Source organism: Pithys albifrons, chromosome Z, assembly GCF_047495875.1.
Source record: "Pithys albifrons albifrons isolate INPA30051 chromosome Z, PitAlb_v1, whole genome shotgun sequence".
Classification (NCBI taxonomy): Eukaryota; Metazoa; Chordata; class Aves; order Passeriformes; family Thamnophilidae; genus Pithys; species Pithys albifrons.
This window is the reverse complement of record NC_092497.1, coordinates 579,931-596,895: the sequence shown is the minus strand read 5'-3', so window position 1 is coordinate 596,895 and position 16,965 is coordinate 579,931. Positions and strand designations below refer to the sequence as shown.

The 16,965-nt window shown below is 54.0% G+C and overlaps 1 protein-coding gene across 6 annotated transcripts in view; it reads right to left on the bottom strand.

The window, feature by feature from the left end:
* The window catches only part of FECH (ferrochelatase), a 32,866-nt gene that overhangs the window by 5,941 nt on the left and 9,960 nt on the right, over positions 1–16,965 (bottom strand). For 2 of the 6 annotated variants that reach the window (XM_071579917.1, XM_071579920.1), the window contains exons 9-10: positions 16,581–16,745; positions 16,101–16,160 (exon numbers count right to left, since the gene is read on the bottom strand). In XM_071579917.1, coding sequence (XP_071436018.1) covers positions 16,101–16,160; positions 16,581–16,745 — 225 coding nt within the window. The other 4 variants (XM_071579915.1, XM_071579918.1, XM_071579919.1 and 1 more) reach the window with 4 other exon arrangements.

Sequence of the window (16,965 nt, the reverse complement as noted above, 5' to 3'; positions counted from 1 at the left end):
TGCAGGGGGAATGGGGATCCCAGCCCTGCAGAGGGAATGGGGATCCCAGCCCTGCAGAGGGAATGGGGATCCCAGCTCTGAGGATCCCAGCCCTGCAGGGGGAATGGGATCCCAGCCCTGAGGATCCCAGCCCTGCAGGGGGAATGGGGATCCCAGCCCTGGGAATCTCAGCCCTGCAGGGGGAATGGGATCCCAGCCCTGCAGGGGGAATGGGGATCCCAGCCCTGCAGAGGGAATGGGGATCCCAGCCCTGGGAATCTCAGCCCTGCAGGGGGAATGGGATCCCAGCCCTGCAGAGGGAATGGGGATTCCAGCCCTGCAGAGGGAATGGGGATCCCAGCTCTGAGGATCCCAGCCCTGCAGAGGGAATGGGGATCCCAGCCCTGGGAATCCCAGCCCTGCAGGGGGAATGGGGATCCCAGCCCTGGGAATCTCAGCCCTGCAGGGGGAATGGGATCCCAGCCCTGCAGGGGGAATGGGGATCCCAGCCCTGCAGAGGGAATGGGGATCCCAGCCCTGGGGATCCCAGCCCTGCAGAGGGAATGGGGATCCCAGCCCTGCAGGGGGAATGGGGATCCCAGCCCTGGGAATCCCAGCCCTGCAGAGGGAATGGGGATCCCAGCCCTGGGAATCCCAGCCCTGCAGGGGGAATGGGGATCCCAGCCCTGCAGGGGGAATGGGGATCCCAGCCCTGGGGATCCCAGCCCTGCAGAGGGAATGGGGATCCCAGCCCTGCAGAGGGAATGGGGATCCCAGCCCTGGGGATCCCAGCCCTGCAGAGGGAATGGGGATCCCAGCCCTGGGAATTCCAGCTCTGCAGAGGGAATGGGGATCCCAGCCCTGGGAATTCCAGCTCTGCAGAGGGAATGGGGATCCCAGCCCTGGGAATCTCAGCCCTGCAGAGGGAATGGGGATCCCAGCCCTGGGAATCTCAGCCCTGCAGAGGGAATGGGAATCTCCTCTCCCAAAGGAAGACATGGTAATGACAGAGTGTGCTGGCTTGGACACAGCCAATGCTTTTCTTGCTTGTCACAATTCCTAAGTATTTTTAAGACATGGGGAAAGTTTCTACTTCGCCTCCTTTATATTTATTAAGGGGAATTTTTATTGTTTAAATTTTTTAAAAAGGCAAAGCTTAAGATGGTTTTATTTTTTTTTCCAGACACTTGTGGGTTTTGTCCCGCTATATTATCTGTCAATAATGTAATTTATTTATTTTGTCTTAGGGCAGGTCCTGAGATCTCTGTTCATTCTGAATCCCGTTGAGTTTCATTGAGCTTTCACCTTCAGTGGGAGTTTGGCCTGAGTGCACACTGCAGGGTCAGGCTCCCATGTCAGCTGTTTCTAACTATTTAATTCACCCATTTATGAACTCATTTGGGATTCATTTTGCTTGTTTGTCCATCTGACTGTTGCAGTGCATCAGAGATGCCAAGCCTGGTGGTAAATACACTGAAGAGTTGGTGTTGCAGCCAAGCTCTGTTAGACAGGGGAAACAACTCGTTCCATGGAACAGGAGTTTAGTTTTAATGCCTTCTTATAATTAATTTTAATTATTTAAGTGTCAAAGGTTAAATTATTTAAGTTAATCTCTTCCCATCCGTTTGGAAAGTGCAACCTTTATTATGGCATGTGAAGCTTTTATAATATAATTATTTATTTAACTTATTCATCATCACCCCAGGATGCCCTTGTAGAGTTTTTATTTTTGATTTAGAATTATCTATGAAGCACTTCAGCTGATTTCCTCTAAGAACAGCAGAGCAAACTTTGAGGACAAGCAAGGAATATTCAAACCTAAAACTGCTTGGAAAAACAGAGAAAAAAAAAAAAGACACTGGGAGACTTTGCCTGAACTTTGTGGCTTCTTAAAACTTAAGCTGGGAGGAAAATAATCCATGCCAAGGAAAAAGAGAGAAACCCTTAAACTATCTGCTTCCAAGAATGAACTTCTGTGTGTGGAAAAAAGATAAAAAGGAAAAAAAGAAAAAAAAGAAAAAAAAGAAAAAAAAGAAAAAACCTTTGTATTTCTAGTGAGAACCAAAGAGGCTACCTCACTGACTTTTCCATTTGTAATTTTAATCGTGTGGATGATACCAAAGATACCAAAGATTTCTTTCTCTGTGCGGTCTGCATTCTGCTTGTGCTCTCTGACAGCTCCCTCCGCCCCCTCCCGCCCTCAGTAACGTTCAGCTGAGCCCACATTCCCAAAGAAACGCTGCCCTGGCAGCTGCCAGCTCTGGTGACGCCCTGTCTGTGTTCCCTTTGCCTTCCTGCCAGCCCAGGGGGCGGAGGCTGAGCCATCCCACGCCGGGTGGTGGCCCGGGGGTGGCTGTGCTGACCCGGAGCTGAGTCCGGGCTGAGTCCGGGCTGAGCCCTGGGAAAGGCTCTGCAGTGCCCTGAGCCACTGTGAGCAATTAGCACCACTAATTATTGTGTTCCTGCCTGAGCAGAGCCCAGGGCTGGGCTGGGGTGAGCAGAGCCCAGGGCTGGGCTGGGCTCCAGGGAGAGGTTTCTGCTGTCCTGTGCCCTCCTGGGCTCCAGGGAGGGGTTTCTCCTGCCCTGTGCCCTCCTGGGCTCCAGGGAGGGGTTTCTCCTGTCCTGTGCCCTCCTGGGCTCCAGGGAGGGGTTTCTGCTGCCCTGTGCCCTCCTGGGCTCCAGGGAGGGGTTTCTCCTGCCCTGTGCCCTCCTGGGCTCCAGGGAGGGGTTTCTCCTGCCCTGTGCCCTCCTGGGCTCCAGGGAGGGGTTTCTCCTGCCCTGTGCCCTCCTGGGCTCCAGGGAGGGGTTTCTCCTGTCCTGTGCCCTCCTGGGCTCCAGGGAGGGGTTTCTCCTGCCCTGTGCCCTCCTGGGCTCCAGGGAGGGGTTTCTCCTGCCCTGTGCCCTCCTGGGCTCCAGGGAGGGGTTTCTCCTGCCCTGTGCCCTCCTGGGCTCCAGGGAGGGGTTTCTCCTGCCCTGTGCCCTCCTGGGCTCCAGGGAGGGGTTTCTCCTGCCCTGTGCCCTCCTGGGCTCCAGGGAGGGGTTTCTCCTGCCCTGTGCCCTCCTGGGCTCCAGGGAGGGGTTTCTCCTGCCCTGTGCCCTCCATGGGGACTCAGCTCAGTGCAGGGGAAGGAAGGGGTTTGTTTCTCCTGCCCTGTGCCCTCCATGGGGACACAGCCCAGTGCAGGGGAAGGGGTTCATTTCTCCTGCTCTGTGCCCTCCTGGGCTCCAGGGAGGGGTTTCTCCTGCCCTGTGCCCTCCATGGGGACACAGCCCAGTGGACACAGCAGATCCAGGGGCTGCTCCCTCCTCCTCCTCCTCCTCACCTGTGGTTGTTTGCAATTACAGTTTTCACATAAAAATCAATTAATTACTTTTCTCAAGTTAGCAATGAAGTGAGGCTACATTAAGCTCCATTAGCATCAAGTTCCTGAGTGATTATTTCCAAGTTGATTGGTTGGTTGGGGAATTAGTGGTGCCCTTTGGCATCTGGGCCCTGGAGCCTGTTTTAAGCTGGTTATGGGACTGAACCCCTGCTCTGCAGAGCTGCCTCCAGCCCTGGGCTCTGCTCAGTCCACACTGCTCTGCCCCCCAGACCCAGCCCAGGGGGGCTCAGCTGCTGAGAGCCCTTCCCTAAGGAATCTGCCTCTGGATTCCCAGAGGTCACCAACAGCCCCTCACAAACACTGCGCTTTAATTAAGTGTTGCCTTTTATTTTGTATTTCTTTGGGGCTTTAAGCCTGTACTGGCAGCAGTTGGGCTTGACCAGTGTGCTTTCCCCTCCCTCGCTGTGTCCCTTCACCACAAAGCTATAATGATTCTCAGGATGCCTTCTGGGCAGGGGGAGCCCCCGTTCCCCGTGCCCGGGGACACAGACTGTCCCCAGAGCTGGCAGGTCCCCGCAGGGTCCCCACAGCCCCGCGGCTCTCTCCAGACTCAGCCTCACTTGCAGAGTGACGTTACCATGGGACGAGTGCCTTGCTTGAACCAAAGCAACGATTTTGCCAGTCTAGACCTCTCTGTGCTTTTTTTAATTCTTCCTGTGAATACCTCGGCTTAACTGGGCCACCGAATCGTACCTGGTGGGCTTTGTACTGTGGTGCTTTGCAATGCAGCCCTGCAAAGAACAGACTCCTGACGATACCAAAGGCTCTCCTCCTCCTCCTCCTCCTCCTCCCTGATCCCTCTCTCTCCAGGGTTCCAAAGCTTTATCACAAACTGGGCATGTTGGCAACGCAGACCGTGCAATCCCTCACCGAGTTTCCTCAGATATACCTCATAGAGAGTAGCTGTTTAGAGTAATGTTATTATAGCGTATGTAATAAATTATTCACTGTTTCTTTTTGGTAACTGTGATTTAAAAAAAAAGAAAAAAAAAAAAAGGAAGAAAAAAGCTTTATACGTTTTAGGTTGTGCTTTTGTACTAGACGGAGAAGGTGCGCTTAAAAATGTACGTCGGTCTTTCTTCCCGTTGGGGTTTTTTGTTATTATGGATTGGGGAAAAGTTGCAGAATGAGCCCAAAGTTTACAGTTTCAGATTTTGCTGAAGAAACAATCTGTGTTCATTTGCTCTGTTGGGAAAAAAAAAAAAAAGGCAAAAAAAGGAAAAAGAGGAAAAAAAAAAAGATTATTTTCTACATTTGTGCTACTTGGTCTGAAGAGCTGATTGTCCTGTGTGACGGTGTAGTATTATGATTATAATTAGCAACTGCCAATCAGCGCTGCCATGTTTATGCATGAGGCAAACCCTTAGCAGTGTGATGCATCGTGATTCTTAATGGCAACTTCTTCCTTTGGGTTTGGGACGAGGTGTTTCTGTTGGTGGTGTTTCTTTGTGCATGGAGCCTGTTCCCTGTTCGCAGTTGTGTTTGTGTTGGTGCTGGGAAACGCGCCGGTCCCACCCCGGCGGGTGCTCAGGGCTGCTGTCAGGCCAGCTCTGCTCTGGCTGTGTCCAACACAGACCCAAATTCACCTCCAGTTCCATGAAACTCTATTTGAGGAGCTTTGGCCAACTGGCAGCTTCTTCCCAGCCCATTTGATTCGTTCAGTCACGTGAAAATACACGGAGCCGACTGTGCGTTTGTCCCCAGGCTCAGGAGTTCCTTTGGCTTTATGGCAGAGCTGGGCATGGCAGGGGGACTGGCTGGGATGGGTGCCCAGCCCTGGCTTCACCGGGGACTCCTGCTCGGCCCAACCATCCCACCTGCTGTGCCAACACTGTGCCCAGCAGGACACACAAGTGTGGGATCAGCAGTGCTCTCCCAGCCATGTCCCTGTGCCAGGGGTCAGGCCTGGGATGGGTGTCCCTGTCCCTCTCCCAGGGGTCAGGCTTGGGATGGGTGTCCCTGTCCCTGTCCCAGGGGTCAGGCCTGGGATGGGTGTCCCTGTCCCTGTCCCAGGGGTCAGGCCTGGGATGGGTGTCCCTGTCCCAGGGGTCAGGCTTGGGATGGGTGTCCCTGTCCCAGGGGACAGGCCTGGGATGGGTGTCCCTGTCCCTGTCCCAGGGGTCAGGCCTGGGATGGGTGTCCCTGTCCCTCTCCCAGGGGTCAGGCTTGGGATGGGTGTCCCTGTCCCTGTCCCAGGGGTCAGGCCTGGGATGGGTGTCCCTGTCCCTGTCCCAGGGGTCAGGCCTGGGATGGGTGTCCCTGTCCCTGTCCCAGGGGTCAGGCCTGGGATAGGTGTCCCTGTCCCTGTCCCAGGAGTCAGGCCTGGGATGGGTGTCCCTGTCCCTGTCCCAGGGGTCAGGCCTGGGATGGGTGTCCCTGTCCCTGTCCCAGGGGTCAGGCCTGGGATGGGTGTCCCTGTCCCTCTCCCAGGGGTCAGGCCTGGGATGGGTGTCCCTGTCCCTGTCCCAGGGGTCAGGCCTGGGATGGGTGTCCCTGTCCCTCTCCCAGGGGTCAGGCTTGGGATGGGTGTCCCTGTCCCTCTCCCAGGGGTCAGGCTTGGGATGGGTGTCCCTGTCCCTGTCCCAGGGGTCAGGCCTGGGATGGGTGTCCCTGTCCCTCTTCCAGGGGTCAGGCTTGGGATGGGTGTCCCTGTCCCAGGGGTCAGGCCTGGGATGGGTGTCCCTGTCCCAGGGGACAGGCCTGGGATGGGTGTCACTGTCCCTGTCCCTGTCCCAGGGGTCAGGCCTGGGATGGGTGTCACTGTCCCTGTCCCTGTCCCAGGGGTCAGGCCTGGGATGGGTGTCACTGTCCCTGTCCCTGTCCCAGGGGTCAGGCCTGGGATGGGTGTCCCTGTCCCTGTCCCAGGGGTCAGGCCTGGGATGGGTGTCACTGTCCCTGTCCCTGTCCCAGGAGTCAGGCCTGGGATGGGTGTCACTGTCACTGTCCCTGTCCCTGTCCCAGGGGTCAGGCCTGGGATGGGTGTCCCTGTCCCTGTCCCAGGGGTCAGGCCTGAGATGGGTGTCCATCCCAGCAGTCCAGGCAGACTCCCACGCTGCTCCTGCTGGAGAGGGGAGAGCAGCCCCTCCCTCACCCCCTCTGCCATGGGGTCGGGTTTATTAACGTATTTATTAAGGTGCTTTATACCCCTTTGATTTGTCCCCCATGACACAGCTGGATTCAGGCTCGAGCCCCCCTTTCCAAATGGGTTGTGTTTCCCCTCTGGGTCCAGTTTCCAAGCCCTGCTGTCCCCCTGAGTCACCCTGGACATAAAGCCAAACCAACTGCTCCGTATACTTCACTCTGTGTGGAAGAGTGTCCTGGGGAGGGGAGGCACAGCCCTCTGAGGAGGCGTCTGAGTCCATCCTTAGAGTGTTTCTATCGTCTGTCATTGAGGGTCTATTAGAGATGTGCTTTCATTAGTGCAAAGAGACGTTTTGGTTTGGCCTTACTGGGTAGGTTGTGATGATAATGAAAGCTGTGTAATATGGTCGGGTTATTTTCTTTCCTTTTTTCTCTGCCAAAGACAGTAACGGCCACGAGAACTTTCAACAGGGGTTTTGTAAGACAGGTGATGATTGTAACAGTGGTTAATCTTCCAGAAAGCTTTCCATGTTCTTCCGCAATAAGCAGACCCGGGATGGTTCCGGCAGATCCCACCACTCCTCACCAAACGTGGCTGTTGTAAAACCTACACCTGCATTTCTCAGTCCAAAGGCAACGAGGGGTATGTGAGGCCGTGGCAAGGGCACAGCAGGGCACGAGCTGCCCCAGCTGGCTGGAATTTGCCAAGGTACTTGTATTATGAAATTTAAGGTCTATTTTATTATGTCATTTTATGTCATTTTTTAACTTTGTGGAAGGTGATATGTTGAACTGAGTGTAAGCTGAGTTTTTCAGACAAATGAAGTAGCTAAAGAGTGAACCTTATTTTATCATTAAAGGGTTTTTACTCACTGATTTGTGCCAATAGATGTCCTTTATCTCAATGACAAGTATTACATTGCTTTCAAAGTTTTATTTATAGCTATTGATGTAAAACCCCCACACACATATTATTTGCCAAAGTTCAATAAAGGAGGAAAACAACACTTTTGCTTCCTTGTGCAATCAAAAGTTCCTGTTTCTTTCCAGGGTTTTTTGCACCACAGCCCAGTCCCACACGTGGTGGGAGTGGAGCCAAGGCTGGGCTCGGGCTGTGACTGCTCTCAGGGGGGGAGGAGAGCTGAGCACAGCCAGAATAATGCAGGACCCAACACAGGAGCACATCCCAAAATGCTACCTGGGACGGAGGGCCTGGCCCAGTGTGAGCAGATCTTGGAAAAAGATCTGGCATCTTCTCCAATGATGTTTGGTAAAGGAGAAATCCCTTTATATTTTTGTAAGTCATGGAGCTACATGATGCAATGTAATTACCATCAAATTAAGTACATTATTGCACTTTCGTTACCTGAAGTAGCTCTAGGAGGAGGCAGGAGGTTCCTGGAGCTGAAATTCCACAGCAAGGAGGATGTAGCAGGTTTGCCTTCATTCATTCATTCAGTCAGTCAGTCATTCATTCACCCCAGCTATGGCCAAGTCTGGTTTGTTTTGTCTCCTGGACTAATCTCATCATAAGCAAACCAAAAGCAAAACAAAATTCACAAGGAAAAGCACTTTCCTGTGTTTCTCTTAAAAACCCCAAACATACAACCGATCCTTTCCTCCCCAGCTCTCTCCAGCTCCATCCCTCTGCCCACCCAGAGCCAGGGGCAGGGCCAGGCTTGGGAGGGCACGGGAGGGACCCCCGACCCCCACGGGCCCTGCTGTGTCCCATCCCCAGCACAGCAAAAGGCACTGCAGGCTTTATTATCTGGGATCTAACCTTGGCACCACTGTTTAACCTTGGGGTTAATAAACTCACTAAAAGAATCTGTTTTCATGCTCATTCCCTTCATGTCCCCCTCTCGCCACCGAGCCAGACTCTGCCATTAATTAGATTTACGCTGCTCCCTTTCACTTTGCTGAGTGGCCACCGGCACAGATGAAGGCAGAGCTGCCTCCTCAGCACTTCGTGTGGCAGAGCCCAGGATGTGGCTCTTCCAGGCTCCTTTCCCTCTCCCTCTGGCTGGGGTGTGGAGGAGACTGCTGGGGAACAGGGGGGCCCTGAGCCCTCCATGCCCCCAAACTCCAGGGACTGCCAGGGCTGAGCCAGGAGGGACACTCTGGGTCAGGGATGTTTCCCATGGAGGGACACTCTGGCTCAGGGAGGTTTCCCAAACCCCCTTCCATGCAGGGCTCCAGCCTCCTCCAGGGCAGGGCAGGAGCCCAGGGATGGCAGCTGAGCACAGGAAGGGTGAAATCACTGTAAGAGCAGAGGGAAAGGCAGTGACACCGAGACTAATGCAGCCGCGGCGGGTCATTTCCATTTCACTTGCGGGATCGTTCCCTTGGGAATGCATTTTCCAGGCACTTAGCACTGGGCCCAGCTGGAAGAGGGAAATGGGACCATTTCATTAAGCTGCCAAAAAGCTGAAGGATGGGCTGGGTGGGCGGCAGGAGTGCAGCCAGGCTGGGATGCTGTACCAGCACCAGCTTTTCCCAGTGCCAGGGCTGACTCCGTACCCCTGGGGAAGGGATCAGCTTCCCTGTCCCGTTGGAGCTCATTTCTGTGAATTCCCCTCAACTCGCCATTTCCTAACCCTGCCAGGGATCACACGATTATTCCACGTTAAAATGCTTTAAAACCCCTCGGATTTGTCACCAGTGACAAAAAACAAACCACCAAACCAGCACTTCCATGAGAGAGGTGCAGGGACACCCCAGGGCAGCCAGGCTGGATGGTGTCCCTGCTCCCCGGGGCGCTCCCCAAAACCTTCCCCGCATTGCAGGGCAGAGCAGCCCAGCCCTCAGGAGCGGCTGCCGCTTCCTCCTCCTCTTCCTCCTCCTCCTGCTCCTCCTGGGGCAGTGCCGGGAACAGCAGCGCATCCGTCAGGATGAACCTGACAGTAATGATGTGCCGGGAGGGACCCGCAGGGAGCGCCGCGCCGGGCCCGGCTGATGCAGATGAAGTGCCGGCAGCTCTCCCGATCCAAACGCCCTGCAGCGCTTGAAGCCCCGTGGGAATTCCCTCGGGAATTGCCTGGGAGGCGGCCTGCAGGGAGAGCTGCCCGCACGCAGGGAGAGCCGCACACCCGCACCAGGGCTCGGATGGGAGAGGTGCGTTTGTCTGCGGGAAAACAGCAGGAGCTTTTGCTGTACTGATACACATCCCCAGCACGCGTGGGATGCAGGTGCCTCACCAACCAACCAGGAGGGAAAAACACTTGGGATGGGCAGCGTGGCAGGGCAGGAGATGCCCCCAGTCAGAGAACAAGCCAAGGGCAGCTCTGCCCGCACAGGCTGCGCCCACGGGGAGCCGCCACATCGAACCTCCGCGAGCCACTCCAGGGTCCGGCTCAGAAAGGGATAATGGCAGGAAGCCATAAGATATTAAACCAGCAGATTAAAACAAACAAGACCACTTTGGGTCATGTTACACAGCCCTTCCCTCCCGCCTGACAGCAAAGAAATCCACGGCAGTAAAAGACAATCGTAGCCCATAAAGGGCCGGTAACTCCGGGATAAAAGCGCTGGGGGAGTTGGCTGTGAGGAGCCCTCCCAGCCCGGCCCGCTCCGAGCATTATCCCTTAAGTGCTCGTTTAAGCTTCCTTGGAAGCGCCGCCTGCTCGCTGGAGAAATGCAATTAGGCCTCGATTGCGGGTGATGTTCACACGTTATGGATCATCCTTAAAAATGACAGGAAAAGAATGAGCGAGGGCTCCGGATTCGGCATGACAGCTCCCTCTCCATCATTCCTGGAGGAAAACCAGCCCCCAGCAACAAAGCCACCCTGTCCCCACGGGCACGGGCAGCGAGGGCAGGGTCCTGTGTGCCCCCTCTGCGTGGACAGCACCAAAGGCCAGCCCTGCCAGGGCACCAGAGGTTCCCGACCCTCCCAGGGGTTCCAGACCACACCATCCTCCTGCCAAAACAGCAGCAACTGAGTTCACAGCCCAGCACGAATTCCAGACTCCTTGAGCAGGACCTTGTGCCCCCACAAAGCTTGGCAGTGCCCTTTCCAGAGGTGTGTTTGCATGTCCAGCGGTGCCTGTGAGCCCCAGCCCGGCCCTGGAGCTGATCCCGGCCCCAGCTGATCCATCTGCTGCAGCCTCAGGCCTTCCCAGTCCTCTCGGTGTCCCAGCACTGCCTGGGGAGAGAGGGAGGGAGGGAGGGGGGCTGCTCCTAATGGCTCCTGCCAGGCTTGGCACTGCTCTGCCTTCAGCTCTGCCCAGTGTTCCTGCTCTCTCAGCTGCCGGGTCCAGCTTTCCAAGGCACAGGGAGGGTACCTGAGCCTTCCTGTGCATTCCAAGCATCCCGGTAATGTCGCTCTCCAGTGCTTGGTGGACAATGTGCTTTGCCACGGGCAGGGACAACTCCCACTATCCCAGGTTGCTCCAGGCCCCATCCAGCCTGGTCCTGGCACCCCCTCCCTGCCTCATGGCCTCATGATCTCTTGGCCTTTGAGGCTCAGATGTCTCGGGCAGCACTCCTGGAGCAACCCCTGAGCCCAGGGGATCAAAGGCCGTGCATCCTGGAGATGATCCATCTCCAGACACACAATCCATCTCATGCAGTCATGAGAAGGATGCTGTCCAGCCAGGCCAGTGCATTCAAATTAAATAACCTTTTCCTGGCACTTACTGCTGAGCACACATTTAGCAGGAGAAAAAAACAAAGGGCAGGTTTTACAAATTTACAAATCCCTGTGCCCCACAGGCAGGAGCAGAACCTGCTCCTGAGGGCTTGAAATGCTGAGTCACAAATAAATCCCTCTCCCAGTGCTCCCCAGGTTGTGCTGCTGGAGACAAGTACTTGCACACAGGATGAGAGACACAGCACAGCCCACACACCCTTGGGAATTTGCTCGTGGAAACACAAGGAGAAACACGGCCAGGTGGGAAGGCAGGTGGAGAGTGAGCCCTTTGGAGGAAGGAGGGAAGGAAAAGTGCTCCCACAATGTCAGAGATCGTTTTGGATTCAAACATGACATGGTTAAAGTTCTGCCACGCTCACACAGCCCAATCCCTGTTCAGAGGTAGAACAGCAAAGCTGAGATTCCAGAGGAAAGGAAGGAAGGACCATCACTGCTGCCCTCCGTTCTTCCCACCTTCCATCCATCTCACCCTCCTCCATCACAACTCAGTAACAAGAGCTCACTAATGGATCAGCTTAAGCATCCAACAGCTCCAATCACTGCTCCAGAAAATAATCAATCAAACACTTAATTTGTAACATCAGCAAGGAGCTGCCCAGAGACCACGGAATAAATTATCCACACAGGTGGGATCCAAACCAGGGCAAATCCCTGAGTCACTGTCTTCTCCAGCCTCTTCAGGGGCTGTAACTCCCCTCAGCCTGACTCAGGGGGTGCAGAGAGGACCCCAAACACCGGCAAAAAGGGCTGTTAGAAAGACACATGGCTCAGTTATTTCTTCCAAAAAAGTTTAATCGAGATTCCATCCTCATGGCAAACAACACACAGTAGGATTTTCCAGATTGGCTGTTACATCAGTGGAAGTCCTTGGTTAATCTGAAATGCATATGTGGGGCTAAAAGCAACAATCTGTGCACATCTGGCAGTAACAGAATCAAAGGAACTGCTCTCACTTGCAGCTTACACTTCACGGTGAATCCCAGCTCTCTGAGGGTGGTGGAAGGGGAGAAGACACTGAGCTTTCAGGTATTCCTAGGAAAAGCCTGGCCCTTCTGAACTCAGCTGTGCCAGTCTCCTCTCCAGGAGAGGACAGGGGACCAGCTCAGGCACCATCCACACACCTTCTGGTGTCACAGCACCTTTTGGAAGCTTCCACCTTTTCCAAAATGCAGCCAGGAGTGAGGGAGAGGTTAGAGAGGAACTCAAAAGAGAAAAACTTCAATCCAATAAAGAAGAGAAAAAAGCCAAACAACAGAGAATGAAATCAGGAGAAGAACCTCACCCCCTTTACTTTCCATTTCTTCCCTCAGGACACTGAGGGCTGTTCCTGACTCCTCCATTCCCAGTCCATATCCTGAGGCCAGAGCTCCACAATGCTGGGAGTGCTGGTGGGAAGATCCACCTGCGCTCAGGAGCCACCCCAGCCAGTGGCAGCAGCCAGGACAGGGGGACAGTGACCCCACCATCCCCAAGGCCCCCCACTGCTCCACCCCAGACACAGACTCAGCTCCTTCCAGGCCCTGGCATGCAGTGCTGCCTCACCCACCCCTCAGGGCCACTTCCACTCCCTGCTTTTTGTCAGGGACACACAGGCAAGAAGCACTTGTGGCTGCAGTGCTGCCACAGGAGTGTCACTGGTGACACCAATCCTGCTGGGCTGGTGTCCCAGATGCTGCAGGTGTGGGAAGGGCTCTGGGGCTGGAGTGAGCAGCACCAAAGGGGTCCAGCCTGGCAGGGGGGGACATGGGACACCCACAGGCAGGAGCAGGACTGCAAACTGAGGAGCTGCACACACACCACTGGCACAGGGCTGAGGAAGGCACATGCAGAGATGGGAGTCACCCCTCCTCGGGACAGGCACTCACCCAGCCCAGTGGGAGAGAGAAGAACTCCTCAGAAACCTCTGTTAAAACTATGCTGTGACAACAAACAGCACCACCAGCTCCTGGAGACAGGCCCCATCTGCTAAAAGCTCGACAATTAAGTGATTCCTACACGATGGTCTAACAGCAGCAACACAGTGATTATGCCACTTGTGGTTAGAAAAGCCAAAAGTGAATTTTAAGTACCTTTTATTAGTGGGGACAAACATAATGCCTCAGAATCAGTGCCAGTTAGTACTTTCAGGGCTCTCTCCAGCCTGGAAATGAAAAGCCAGTCTGTATTTATAGCATCACAAGGTTCACGTGAAGGTAACCTTCCCTTTCCACACTTGCATATGTGCCTGGACCACCCACAGGTCCATGTTCCCTCCAGCTGGGAGGAAACAGGAGTAAGGGGAAAGATTTGATAACATGGGTAGGGGTCAGTGGAAAACAAAGAGTCACACAGAGAAGGGGGAACAGAGAAAGTTCTTTGTCCAAGAAGAGACGTAAGGCCAGTGTTCCCAGAAATACTGAACATTTGTGCTCCTTTCTCCTGCCAAGGCAGCAGGCAGAGAGCGAGGATGGAGCAAGAGAGGGAGAAGAGATGCTTCTGGCTCCCTGCCACGGACACAGGCACTGGCATGAAGGGTGAAGGAAGACAGTTCTGCGAGGGACAGCGGCGTGCAGGAGGTGCTGGCACCGCAGGAGTCTCAGTCTGTCTCACCCTGGGAAGCAGCAGGGCAGTGGGGACAGCAGCTCTCCAGAGTTAGGAGGGATTGAGACCACTCCACAACAGGACCTGGCCCACAGGCTGCTCAGCACAGCCTCCATCCAGTCCTTCAGTGTCCCATCTTCAGTCCTTCCAGCAGGACAGAACAAGATAAACCCTCGATACACCACGAGAGGCCTCTTCTCTCCTTCCACACTGTCCTTGAGAGATCCAACTGCTCATCCCTTTACCTAAGCAGACCAACCTGCATGAGCAGCGTGGCTTCCCAGCCACAGCAGTTCCCAGGCACCAGCCTGCACTGCCCCATCCTGGCAGTTCAGTGCTAAGGACTTCAAGTAAAGGTGCACCCAAGGGGTGACAGCTGCACTCCCACAGGTATGGCTCAGTCCCACAGAGCAGGGTCACAGCTTTGCCCTGACCTGGAGGGGAGGTCCCTGTGCCCCCGAGGGGACACCCAGTGCCAGGGTCCCTCTGCCCAGCGTGGGGGCTGAGGGGTGACAGCCCCTGGGGCTGGGGCTGCCCTCCCAGGCCTCTGCAATGTACAAATGTGAATCTCTCCTGACTGATCATCTCCATTTAAATAACAGCAATTAAGTCAGATCAATCCCACCTATGGCACTCCATAGGTATCCCACAGAAACCACAGCACTGTGGCACAGTAGAAAGCACAGAGCAGATCTATAAACCTTCTGGAGAGCAAGCCTGACTTCCTAAATTTACTTAACCAAACAGAGAAAGCCCTTTTTAATAAAAATAATTTAAAAAGCCATTCTGCTTAACAGATAAGCCAGCATGTTTCCATACATGCTCCTGCTAGATTTGGAACACTCAGTTTCAATGGAGCATGTTCTTCAGTATCACCCAAACAGCCCAATTCCTTTCAATTCATGCTCTTCAGATGCTTTCCTGCAGACAATGAAAATGTTTTTCCTATAAAATGTAAACAATTTTTGTGCGTTCTACAATCCCAGCTAAGCTTTCACTGGAAGTTTCTGGCAGGAGAAACCAAACAAAACAAAGCCTTATCTTTATGCCCTAAAAAAAAAGTATATATATATACACATGATTAAAAAGCATTAGAAGTTACTTGATCTCCAGAGTCCCCAAAGACAGCTGCAAAGTCCCTCTCAGAAGAGACAGCTGGTGACTGTGCTGGTCAGACTGCACCTTAAGCAAACCCCAAATAACTGGCAAGCTGAAGTTAGTGCACTCATGACCAACCTGCACACAAATAAACCCTGCATAGAAATAGAAGCTACCTGTGACAAAGCTCAGTGTGCACTGCTGGGCTCAGGCTGAGTCCCATCAGGCTCTGGGGACACCAGATCTCCTCACACCTGACAGGAGGAATGCCCTTATTTCCCTACTTCCTACAAACTCTTCTCAAACAAAAAATACATAAGAAAAATTAAACCAAAGCCAAGTTCTCTGTGCTGTCCCAGGTCCACAGCAGCAAGACCACCAGCCTGTGAGTGAGTCACAGAGAGGGGCTGGGGGTCTCTGCTCCTGCCTGGGGCAGCTTCCCAGTCCAGGGCAGCTTCCCATGGGACACAGGGTGGCTCTGCCCCTGCCTGGAGCAGCTTCCCAGTCCAGAGCAGCCCCCATGGGATGCAGGGCAGCCCTGCTGGGCTCAGAGCAGCTCCCATGGGATGCAGGGCAGCCCTGCTGGGCTCAGGGCAGCTCCCATGGAATGCAGGGCAGCCCTGCCGGGCTCAGAGCAGCTCCCATGGGATGTAGGGCAGCCCTGCCCCTCCCTGGGGCCGTTTCCCAGTCCAGAGCAGCTCCCATGGGATTCAGGGCAGCCCTGCTGGGCTCAGAGCAGCTCCCATGGGATGCAGGGCAGCCCTGCCCCTCCCTGGGGCTGTTTCCCAGTCCAGAGCAGCCCCCATGGGATGCAGGGCAGCCCTGCTGGGCTCAGAGAAGCTCCCATGGGATGCAGGGCAGCCCTGCCCCTCCCTGGGGCTGTTTCCCAGTCCAGAGCAGCTCCCATGGGATGCAGGGCAGCCCTGCTGGGCTCAGGCCAGCTGGCTGGTGAAGAAGGCCTTGGTCTCCCTGCAGACGGGGTTGACGCAGAGCGGGCAGCACAGGGTCAGCTGCCGGGAGCACACCTCGTTGGACTGCAGGTGGGAGCACACCAGGTCTGCCAGGGCCTGCAGGGCAGGGGGCACAGTCAGAGGGGGCAGTCCCAGCCTCACAACCCAGGCACCAGCCAGGCTGCCAAACTGCACACCCCCTCCTAGCAAAAACTCCACACACTGTGCTAGAGGAAATCACTCTGATATACAGGGCAGGGACAGGGCGTTCCATTGCTGCTCCCAAGCTCAAAATAGCTCAAGCTACAAGAAAACATCCATACTGCAGCAGGAAACACAACTGCAGACCCTCCACAGCCACTGCTACACAGCACATACCTTGGAGAACAGCGGGTTTCCATTGAGAGACTCTGCTCTTCTGATGTTTTCAACTCCACACTGAATCAAAATGAGAAAGAAAAAAAAAAGTTAGATCTGCTAGATCCTTCACTAGGTAAGGCTTCAAATTCTTCCTACTTCGTTCAGAAGTTTTCCCCAAAATGACAAATTAAGGGCAGTACCATGCTTTGTTAATAAGCATAATTACTATCATGTAACATTTCTCCTTGCTGCCAAGAATCAGTGACTCTTTTTTGGCAATAACAGTAAAAAGAAACATTTTTAAAGAGTTAAATCTAGAAAGACAAATTCCCACCTGCTTTGTGGTTAAGCCAGTTCAGGTTAGTTTTCAATTTGCACAAAAATAAAGCTTGCCCTGAATCATATTGCAAGAAGCAGCTACAAAGCAAATTGCAACCCAGGAGAAGTAATTCCAGAGCAGCACTGCCCAGACAGGCACAAAACCCACAAATCATTCACCTCATTCGCCAAAACCTGGGAATACTCAATATCCAGCTCATACAGGGTTTCAATGTGGTCACTTGTAAATGCTATTGGGACCAACAACATGTTCTTCTTCCCTCGCTGGGACAGCCCCTTAATGGTCTCGTCTGTCTGGGGGCCAAGCCAAGGCATTGGTCCAACCTGCAACAAAAACGGGGAAATCAAGAAAAAACCCTCATTAAATCATCCTTACAAAGAACACTCTTGTGTTCTTAGGCAGGACCACACAGACCAGATTATGGGTAGGACAGAGAGTTATTGGTGTGTCTCTGCTTTTGACTGTACTTCTCACTCTCACCATTAAACCCCAAAGGAACAGAACCTGGGCAGGCCTGAACAAGACTTTGGTTAAAATAAATTA